This window comes from Balaenoptera borealis (assembly GCF_965194805.1).
Source record: "Balaenoptera borealis genome assembly, chromosome: 2".
Classification (NCBI taxonomy): domain Eukaryota; kingdom Metazoa; phylum Chordata; class Mammalia; order Artiodactyla; family Balaenopteridae; genus Balaenoptera; species Balaenoptera borealis.
This window is the reverse complement of record NC_138867.1, coordinates 129201776-129213081: the sequence shown is the minus strand read 5'-3', so window position 1 is coordinate 129213081 and position 11306 is coordinate 129201776. Positions and strand designations below refer to the sequence as shown.

The window sequence follows — 11306 nt, the reverse complement described above, 5'->3', positions numbered from 1 at the left end:
TCTCATCTAGCACAACCTCTTCATTATACACAAGCGCAATTTCAGGCCCCCTGAGTGAGAAGACTTGTCCAATGTCACATAGCAGAAGCAAAACTAGAACTCACTTCTCCTGAGGCTGTTCCCTCAGAGGTATAAGAGGCGTCAAACTAATGAAAGGGTTCATGCAATCAAGCACACATCTCGGTAGAAGGTTGCTGCTAGTCACAAGGAAGAGATATCTTAGTCAATGGTTTTAGTGCTTTTCTAATTACAGGAAGATGCAAGAGTCAGGTTCATAAAAATTCTTCCTGAACATATCTAACTATCTAAAGGCCTGTTCTGTCAGTTTTCCCAGAGCACAGAGTGTCTCATCCTAATCTCCTCCCTGAACCCCCTTCAGGCTGTGCTGTAGGTGGAACTGGATGGTGGGCAACGTTCTGTCTTACTCTTTACTTGCTGATTGCTTTTCTTGAATAGAGCCTAGTTTTTGCGGAGGTGGTGTAGGGTTATAGGAATGGGGGCAGGGCCTTTATTTTGTCAATTCCAAACTCCCTAACTATCCCTTCCTTTCACCCTTCCCCACTGGTAACAATAAGTTCATTTTCTCCACCCTTCCCCACTGGTAACAATAAGTTCATTTTCTAAGCCTGTGAGTCTGTTTCTGTTTGGTAAATAAGTTCATTTGTATCATTTCTTTTTAGATTCCGCATATCCTATGATATTTCTCTCTCTCTGTCTGACTTAACTTCATTCAGTATGACTGACAATCTCCATGTCATCCATGTTGCTGCAAATGGCATTATTTCATTCTTTTTAATGGCTGAGTAATATTCCATTGTGTATATGTATAAGGTGAAAGGTTAATCAGCAACTACCTGCATGATCGGCTGGACACCCAGCTAATGATGTTTCTAGTCCTTGAACCAGAACGGCTCCAGTATGTTCAGTTATCAACAGGAAACAGTGGCCCCCTCGCAAGGGTTATTAACCCAAAGAGCTGGTGGGGGATGGGGGGAGGCTCCAACAGTCCCCCTGGCAACGAAGGAGCCCTTCTGACGTCATGTCCCCTGTAACTAATAGCCTCCTCCTCCCCTGTGTAGCGGAGATTGCAGCTGTGTCCTGCCAGCTGCCATCCGTACACGGTGGGGGGTTGCTCCAGGACATTTGCCTCTGACTTGCAAGATTCCCTGTCCAATAGTTGATGCCTCTGTCCCTGACTCCCTCCGGGTTCTTTCTTCAGTCTCATGGCTGGGCGATTGCAAGGACTGCAGGACTTCGGGGTGCAGCCCTACATCATTTCCTCCCAGCTCCTAAAGTCTCCATTCTCTCAGCCTCAGGCACACTCCTTCACACAAGAAGTCAATGGTCTTGGGCAGTAAAAGGTCAAATCTCCTGGCCACCTAGGAGAATCTCTCAATGAGGGGGCACATCCCTTGGGAATTAGAGTGCCTGACATCTCCATCTGGAGGGCTTTGGAGAAGATTGTGCAAAGCCAGAGACACAGTGACTGGAAACCAAGACCATAAGGAAGATGCAAGAAAGAACAGGACAGTAGCTTGTTCAGAGTGCTTGCTTCCAGTCAGGCAGACCCAGGCTTGTCCTGTAAGAGCCTGAGCAGGGGCCTTAACCTCTCTGGGCTCAGTTTCCTCATTTGCAAAACAAGGATTAATAATAATAATAATAGCAACAACAAACTACCTCCCAGTACTAAGCTATTTATGCACTCATTCAAAAAATACTTATAGATTCAAGTCAGACAAAATAAAGGCCCTGCCCCCATTCCTATAACCCTACCCCACCTCTGCAAAAACTAGGGTCTATTCAAGAAAAGCAATCAGCAAGTAAAGAGTAAGACAGAATGTTGCCCACCATCCAGTTCTACCTACAGTGCAGCCTGAAAGGGGTTCAGGAAGGAGATTAGGATGAGACACTCTGTGCTCTGGGAAAACTGACAGAACAGGCCTTTAGATAGTTAGATATGTTAAGGAAGAATTTTTATGAACCTGATTCTTGCATCTTCCTGTAATTAGAAAAGCACTAAAACCATTGACTAAGATATCTCTTCCTTGTGACTAGCAGCAACCTTCTACCGAGATGTGTGCTTGATTGCATGAACCCTTTCACCAGAATTACACATATACTGACCTCTCCCCCAACTCCCTCCACCTCTTCAGAGCAGTTCCTCAGGACTATCTGAGAGGCTGTCTCCTCGGCTACAGTCCTCAGTAAGTCCCCAAAGAAAACTGAAACTCACAACTCTCAGTTTTGGGTTTGTTTGATTGGTGTTTTTTTTTTCTTAGTTGACAAGACAAACAAGATACTATCCAAGAGTATTAATACCAAAAGACAAGAAATCAGGTTAAAGTAATACAAAGTGCAGGTGGTCGGCATTCTTGAGTCTAATAACTCTTGGACCATCTGGGAGAAATAGAAACATCTGGGAGAAGAGCCAATGTAAAATTTTAAATGGTCCAGACCATCAGGCCATCATTCTTAGCCAGGACTGCACACTGCAGTTCTCTGCAGAGCTTTTACAATTCTCAGTCGCCAGGCCATACTCCAGACCAACTACACCTAAATCTCTGGAGGTGGGACCCAAGGTTGGTTTTTTTTTTAATCCCAGGTGATTCAAATGTATGACCAAGGTTGACATAAAGCACCTGGCATACAATAGACGCACACGTACATAGAAGTGGCAATTACTAAACAAGACCATTATCCTTGAAGAACCCACATTCTAGGAGTGATGGATTGCAACTTTGAAAGTTGTTGCCACTCTAATGTTCATCATCATGGGCTTCCTGGAGGAGTTACTGGGTCTGAGCCCTGGAATAATATGGCTCAGGATGACCTCCCAGCCTTGCTTGTGTGTGGTTGGAGACCCAGTGTGAGCATAAAGCCTGGTGTGGGAAGTGCCCTTGTTGCTGAACCCAAAGGTCGCGTACCTGACACACAGTGAGGCCAAACAAACCAAAACATTGGAGTGTGGAGCTGAGAAAGTTTTATTGCAGGGTCAAGCAAGGTGAATAGGCAGCGCCTGCTCAAAAGACCAGAACCTCCCAGTGGTTTTCAGGGAATAGTTTTTAAAGGCAACATTTGGGTGCCGGCTGCAGGGTGCATGACTTTCTTCTGATTGGTTGGTAGTGAGGTCACAGGGTGGTGTCCCAGGAATCTCAACCATCAGCTTCCTGGCTCTGACCAGTCTGGGGTCTCAGCATGTCCTCACCATCCTCCACCTGGGTGGGGGCCTTAGTTCTTGCAGAACAACTCAAAGACATGTGTCAGATTGTTGTGTACATCCCCTGAGAAGCTAGGACTCTGTTTCATCGCTGAACTATTTTTTGTTGGCTGCTTTTCCTTTGTTTTTGCACTCCCTCACTTCCCTGATTAGTAGCTGCTTGAATCTGCTCTTTGGAACTCAGGGAAGGTCTAGGAAACTAAGACCCTTTTTCTACAAGCAAGAAACGGGGGACATGGAAAGGTTTTTGTACCCAGGAATGTCCCGCAGGGTCCTGCTCAATTTCAGATTTAGTGAGGAATGCTTACCACCTCCAATGCATGTGAAGAGGTCACAGACAGCAACACAAGCCTCAAATATCATTTGTTTTGTCTATGTGGTGTTTCTTAGAATTTTTACTTTTTTTTTTTAATTGAAGTATAGTTGGTTTACAATGTTGTGTTAGTTTCTGATTCAGAAACTATATACATATAGTGATTCAGATGTATATACATATATATGTATGTATTCTTTTTCAGATTCTTTTCCATTATAGTTTATTACAAGACATTGAATATAGTTCCCTGTGCTATACAGTAGGACCTTGTTATTTACCTATTTTATAGATAGTAGTGTGTGTAGTTGGTTTTTACTTGGTTGTCAGTGTATAATAAAAGCAGGTGATTTCTCATTAAATTATGGACTTCCAGCTTTCCTGAAAAACTCAGAGAATCTGGAAACACTGGCCTGCATTTCTACAGGGCAACAGTCCGTTGAAGCTGAGTTGTCACTGATGGGATTCTGCAGCCTCCAACAGCCCCTACAAGCTGTGCATCTCTCACTTTTGTTACTGCCTGGTCTCTATGGGTTTCAATCCCAAATTTAGCCTGGACCTCTGGTTTTAAAATCTTAACTCTTCTTGTTATTAAAGGGTAATTTTTATTTATTTATTTATTTTAAAAATTTGTTTATTTTATTTATTTATTTTTGGCGGCGTTGGGTCTTTTTTGCTGCATGCGGGCTTTCTCTAGTTGTGGCGAGAGGGGGCTACCCTTCGTTGTGGTGCATGGGCTTCTCATTGCAGTGGCTTCTCTTGTTGCAGAGCACGGGCTCCAGGCGCGGGGGCTTCAGTAGTTGTGGCATGCAGGCTCAGTAGTTGTGGCTCATGGGCTCTAGAGCACGGGCTCAGTAGCTGTGGTGCATGGGCTTAGTTGCTCCGTGGCATGTGGGATCTTCCCGGACCAGGGCTCAAACCCATGTCCCCTGCACTGGCAGGCGTATTCTTAACCACTGCTCCACCAGGGAAGCCCAAGGGTAATTTTTAAAAAGAAGGTAAAATCATAACTCTCGTACAGATATGAAATGAGCATGCAGTAGTGATTTTATTTTTAACTCCTTCAGTGAGGGAACCTGTGAGATGTTACAACCAGTGCAAAGGAGAGTTCAAAGAACAAACACAAGTATGGATCAGGAATATTGAGATTAAAGTAGAAATGGAGGCAAAATCGGCCTCTTCCATAGTGGGGGAGGGAAGTCAATTTAACCTCCACAGGACAAAAATGAAATGTCTATAGGCAAAGATTATTTCCCATTGTTATGGGTTATCTACAACTTCAGATGTAGATAACCTTCAATGACAGACACAGTCTCCATAGAACCAGAAGTAGATATGTAGAAGGCTATGCTCTAGACAATGAAGAGTTTTTCATTGAAGTCAAAAATTTTCTCTCAGTGGTAATGGTGTTTCTTTTTTTTATATAAATTTATTTATTTATTTTTGGTTGCATTGGGTCTTCGCTGCTGTGTGCGGGCTTTCTCTAGTTGTGGCGAGCAGGAACTACTCTTCATTGCAGTGCACGTGTTTCTCATTGTGGTGGCTTCTCTTGTTGTGGAGCATGGGCTCTAGGCACGCGGGTTTCAGTAATTGTGGCACACGGGCTCAGTAGTTGTGGCTCGTGGGCTCTAGAGCACAGGCTCAGTAGTTGTAGCGCACGGGCTTAGTTGCTCCGCGGCATGTGGGATCTTCCCAGACCAGGGCTCGAACCCATGTCCCCTGCATTGGCAGGTGGATTCTTAACCACCGTGCCACCAGGGAAGCCAAGGTAATGGTATTTCTGACTTAAACAATGCCTTTAACCTTACTGGGCCTCAGTTTCCCCATTTGTAAGAAGGTCAGATTAAACTAGATGACCTCCAAGTTCCCTTTCAACTTTAAGAGTCTGTCTACATAGTAGAAAACTGGAAGGAACACTAGAAGTTATTTCAATCTCCTCTGACTAGCCTATTTTAGAGATCAAGAAATTGAAGCCCAGAGAGGGACAGACCTTGCCGAAGGCCACCCAGCTGAAATGGGATGAGAATCCAGGTTTCTGGCCTCTTAGCTCAGGGCCACACCGCTGGGCAGAATTGCAAAGCTCATAAGAGCACGAACCTCTTTCTCACCTCACCCTTCTGAAACCTGAGAGCAGCTGGAGGCCTGACAGTACCTTGGGGAGCAGGGGTTGGACTGGTTGGGCAGGCCCAGCAGGGCTGGGGAAGGTGCCAAGGGAGGGCCCAGGGTGGGAAGCCCCACCCAAATTTGCATTGCCTTAATATCCCCAGATTTTCATCTCATTAGAGCCTTTGCCTGGAGCTGTGATTCTCAATGCTGGTTACACACTGGAATCACCTCAGAGAGCTTTATTTTTATTTATTTATTTAATTTAAAAATTTTTGGCTGCATTGGGTCTTCGTTGCTGCGCTCGGGCTTTCTCTAGTTGCGGCGAGCGGGGGCTACTCTTTGCTGTGGTGCGTGGGCTTCTCATTGCGGTGGCTTCTCGTTGCAGAGCACGGGCTCTAGGCGCGTGGGCTTCAGTAGTTGTGGCATGTGGGCTCAGTAGTTGTGGCTCGCGGGCTCTAGAGCGCAGGCTCAGTAGTTGTGGCTCGTGGGCTTAGTTGCTCCACGGCATGTGGGATCTTCCCGGACCAGGAATCGAACCCATGTCCCCTGCATTGGCAGGCGATTCTTAACAACTGCGCCACCAGGGATGTCCCTAAATCCTTCTTTTTAATGGCTGTAGCACCGGGAGAGCTTTAAACAAATCACCTGGGAGCCCAGGCCCAGACTGCAGCCCATGGTGGGACACATGCAGCAACATTTTTTAAAGTAACCCCCAGAGGATTCCAAGGTGCAGCCAACTTGCAGAACTACTGGACTAAAGCAGCTTTTCTCTAATGGTAATACACATGCAAAACACCTGGGATCTCATTAAAATGCAGATTATGATTCAGCAGGCCTGGGCAGAGCCCAAGAATTTGCATTTCTAAGAAGCTGCTGATGAGGCCAAGGCTGTTACCCAGAAGACCACAGAGTAGCAAGGGTCAGTACCAGACACTGTCTCCACCACTGAGCTGCAGGGGTGGGATACAGATGGAGTCACTATTTCCTTCCAAGGAAGGCATCTGGTGAACTTTCCCCTTCTCCTCTGTTTACTGAAACCCAGCAGAAAGGACAAAGCCTCAGCTGTTCCCAGGTTCTCACTCTACACCTCATCGCCCTACTGCGTGTAGAGGCAGGATGGATTCCATGATGTCTGAAGGTCAGTCCACATGCAGCATCCTTTGGTTCTGTGAAGTGTCTAGCTTCAGTGAGCGTCTCAAGGAGAGCTGGGTGAATCCAAGCAGGCTGTCCTGAAGCCCGTTCTTTGAACAGGTCTGCTCAACCTTTGCTACCCTTCCTCCTGATTCCTTCCCTGCCCCTTGGCTGGCCTCCAAAGTGGTGCTAAAGATAATTTGAGTTTCACAGACCCTGACTGGTTTGCCAGTAATTTTCCAGCCAAGGACAATCCTATTGACTTCTCAGGAAGGAGGGCAATACCTAAGAACCTTACTTGTCTGATGACTCCCACCAGGGGTGGGGTTGAGGGGGAAGGTATGAGGATCTTGTGCTTTCTGAGGGCTTGGGACCTGGATTCAGGGACAGGCTCGCAATGCACTGGCAACAGATTTCAGCCGGGCAGCACCACGGTCAAAACTCCTTCTTGGGGACCGTGACAGTTGAAACCGAGTCCCCCTAAAACTGAGTTCCCTCTCTATCCAAAACTTTATTCCCTTTCTTGTCCCCTCTGACCTCAAGGCTGTGCTAACTGAACACTAATCAGCTAAGCAGATAACTAAAATTGCCGTTGTCGATAACATGTTAATGTATCAAAACTACTATTATCGATATCATCATTAAGGTAGAAACTCAGGTTGTTTCTCCAGGGCAAGATGAGCTAATGGACCCCCGAGCCATGGACCACCTGGCCAGAGAATCATAAACCAGAGATAGCCTGACCTCTTGAAATTACGATTAAGAAATGTCACAGAAATGTCACAAGACAATGATTAATCCCAGCCTCTTTGTTCCTCCCCTTACAAAAACCCCTAATCAAAGACTAAGTTGGAGTGGATCTGAGGCTTGTCTCCCAGCTCCCTACCTTGGCACCCTGCAGTAAGTGTTGTTCTTTTCTTCACCACAACCCAGTGTCAGTGGCTTTGCTTCACGTTGGAGGAGCAGACCCGAGGTGGGTTTGGTAATAGTCTCCAAAGAATTCTATTAGCTATCTCATTCATTCATTCAACAAGCATTTGCTGGGCAGAGCAATGCCAATGTCCCGACCCTCGGCTGCAAAACTGAATCTGCCAACAGTCAGAGTACCCACTCGTATTGCTCCAGGTGCCTCGCACAACTGCAAGGCTGGGCAGAAATGTGAGTGAGGCCGTCAGCCGCCACCTGTAGTACGTTCATTCTGCCAGCAGGGGGCGACCGCTACCCAATTCGGGCTTCTTGTTTCCTGACACACTGGCCCAGTATGGACAGACCTGATTTTTCAAGAGAAGCTGGAAATCCAGATATTTATGTGAATGTTTCAAATCGTTAAGGACTGGGCAGCGAATTAAGATCCGAATAAAAGACGGCATGAGTCTGCAGGACAGATGTACCGTAAAGAACCCCAGTGGGCACTCTCTGAAGTTTTGAGTGTGGGATCCTGAATTCATTCAAAAATGCCAGCGCTTTACATCATTCGTCTAACGCCCGCATTTGACATGTGGGGAGACTGAGGTTCAAAGAAAAAAGGGACTTGCCCAGCTTTGTTAGGGCAGAGCCAAGAGTTGGAGTCGGGCATCCTGACTTCTGGTCCAGGTCTTCTTGCAGTGGGAAGCTTTCCCACCAGAACCCTGGGGTCCTCAGCGACACAAGATTCTATAGCTCCGGCAAGGGCGGGCTCCGAGAGCTGGTCCTGCCCAGGGGAGCCCTGACGGGGCTGGGGAGGTCGCCAAAGCCCAAGGGCAGGAGGGGGAGCCGGAGTTTATTTTTAGCTGCCTAGAATGTGCCTCTAAGCCTTATTTAGACATCAGGCGGCAGGGTGAGCTGGAGGCAGCAGGGGCGGGGGAGGAGATAGCTGCCTCCCCCTCCCCGGGCTCCTCTTACAACTGCTCTTCCCTGCCTACCCCTTATCATCCTTTCTGGGGGCTCTGGGGCTGCTCTAAATAGCAGCCCTTGCTGGCATGGGCGCTGTCCTGCTCCGGCTGGCTGGCTGGCTTCCTCCTCGACCTCCACCCCTTTCTCCCCATTCCCCACAGTCCCACAGAGAAATAGAACTCCAGGGTCCTAGGATGTTTTCATCTTCTGCGGTCACAGATCTCTTTGAGAAGCTGTAGTAATTTACCACAGTGGCTTAGAGCTTATTTTGTGGAGTCTCATGGACCTGGGTTCGACTCCAGTATATGACCCTAAGCAAGTCCTTACACTCCCCAAACCCAAGTTTCCACTTTAGTACAGTGGAAATAGTAACCCCTCCAACCTCCCTCATGGTTCCTGAAGATTAAATGTGATAAAATATGTACAGAGCTTAGCTTGCCGTGACAAATCCTCAATAAATGATGGCAATAGTGATTAAAGCTACAGACCCTCTACCCAGAAAAAAACTGAATTGCTCATACATGCAGAGTTGTGAATGTAATTTCAGGAGGTTCAGGTAGCCTCTGAGGCCTGCTGATCCCACTCCAACTTCGGACCCAATCCAGCTAATTCATCCATTCATTCATTTGTTCAACGAATCTTTGTTGGGAATTTTCTGGCGGTCCAGTGGTTAGGACTCCACGCTTCCACTGCTGGGGGCCGGGTTCAGTCCCTGGTCAGGGAATTAAGATCCCGCAAGCTGTGTGGTACGGCCAAATATATATATATATATATATATATATATATATATATATATATATATATGTATATAGTAGGAGTTTATTAAATTTAGAAAAACAAAACAAACAAAAAACAAATCTTTGCTAGAGCTTACTCCATGCCAGGCACTGGGTAAAGTGTAGGGTGGGAAGATGTGAGGCCAGAGAAGTGAATGTATGTGAATTATCCAGGATCAAAATGCAAATCAATAGCAAGCCAAGGATCAGAATGAAAGTCTCTCTCTTTTCTAAAACAACTTTCTTGAGGTATAAATGATATACAAAAAAACCTGGACATATTTAACATATATGATTGGATGAGTTTGGACATATGCATGCACCCCTGATACCATCACCACAGTCAAGGTAATAGACATGTCCATCACTTCCGAAAGTTTCCTTGTGCCCCTTTGTTTTTTGGTTTCGTTTTTGTGGTAAGAACACGAAACATGAGATCCCCTCTCTTAACAAGTGTTTCAGAGCACAACACTTTAGTATGGTTAACTGCAGACCCTATGTAGTACCACAGATCTCTAGAACCACCTTTCTCTGTTTCTTTGAGACTGTTTGAGATACCTCATACAAGTGGAATCATGCAGTATCCTTCTGTGCCTGGTTTATTTCACTTAGCATAATGTCCTCCAGGTTCAGCCATGTTGTCACAAGTGGCAGAACTTCTCTCTTTTTAAAGGCTAACTTTTTTTTAAACTTTGGTTGTCTGCATACAACCATTTATCTGTCAGTGGACATTTGGGTGTTTCCATATCTTGGCTTTTGTTAATAATGTTTCAGTGAACACTGGGAGTGCAGATAACTCTTCATGATCCTGATTTCAATTCTTTTGGCTATATACCCAGAAGTGAGACTGCTGGATCATATTACCATATTTTTTGAGAACCCTCCATACTGTTTTCCATAGTGACTGTATCATTTTACATTCCCACCAACATGTACCAGAATGAAAGTCTCTTGAATGCCAATCTTGATTCCTTTGAGGAAGAACTTCTGTCTCTGAAAGGGGACCACAATAAATACCCCTTCCAGTCACAATCACAGTGGATCTGAGCATCCATTCCCTCAGGACCCCTACCTCAGCAGGCCCTTGCAGTGCTTTCTCCAGCATGCCCTATCAATGTTAGCCTCTGCTTGCATACCTCCCACAATGGGGACCTCACTCCCTGTCAAGCCAGACCCCTGAATCTTGGACCAGTTGGAAGGTCTTTCTTCCCAAGGAGCTGGACCTCACATTCCTGGGCTACCCTACTCACTACTTCTAGTTTTCCAGGACAGCTCGGAACACTGATCATCTTCAAGTGCTCTGGATGCAAAAGTTCCCTAAGGAAGGAAGAGTGGAAATGGGGTGACCTAGAGATCTGATCTCCTTCCACCTTGCCCACCTTCCAAGCCCTGCCTGAACTCCGGCTCTCCCAGCAATCCAGGTTCCAAGGCTCCCTCCCTCTGCAGCTACTTCTTTAAGAAGCACCACAGAGGCTGGTCCTCACTACTGTCCTTGGATCCTGTCCAAGGCGCTGATTTAAAAGGTATTGCAACGTTTTTTCAAAAACAAACATGTGTTGTAACCCAAGGCCCTGGTAACCACAGCACTGCTGGCTGCTACAGCCAAGAGGAAAGGAAACTGCCCACTGCCTACCCCACAGCACCCAAGCTCCGCTGCCTCCTTGCAGTACCCGCCTCATTACCATGTTATCTCAGGCTGGGAGCCCAGTGGGGGCAGGGTCAGAGTTGGACCTGGGGGCTGCAGGCCTTCTGGACTGAAGTGCCTTTAGGAAGCGCCCCGGCTCCCTCCTGAACCATTCCAGGAGATGTTTTTTTTTTTTTTTTTTTTTTAATTTTTATTTATTTATTTATTTATGGCTGTGTTGGGTCTTTGTTTCTGTGCGAGGGCTTT

General features: G+C 46.4%; 1 protein-coding gene across 1 annotated transcript in view; it reads left to right on the top strand.

Annotated features, from left to right (window-relative positions):
* Window positions 1-11306, top strand: part of SLC36A3 (solute carrier family 36 member 3) — a 72710-nt gene that overhangs the window by 58007 nt on the left and 3397 nt on the right. The window contains exon 11 of the mRNA XM_082381513.1: window positions 6682-6774. Within this exon, the coding sequence (XP_082237639.1) occupies window positions 6682-6745 (64 nt within the window). The 3' untranslated portion in view covers window positions 6746-6774. The remainder of the gene's footprint in view (window positions 1-6681; window positions 6775-11306) is intronic.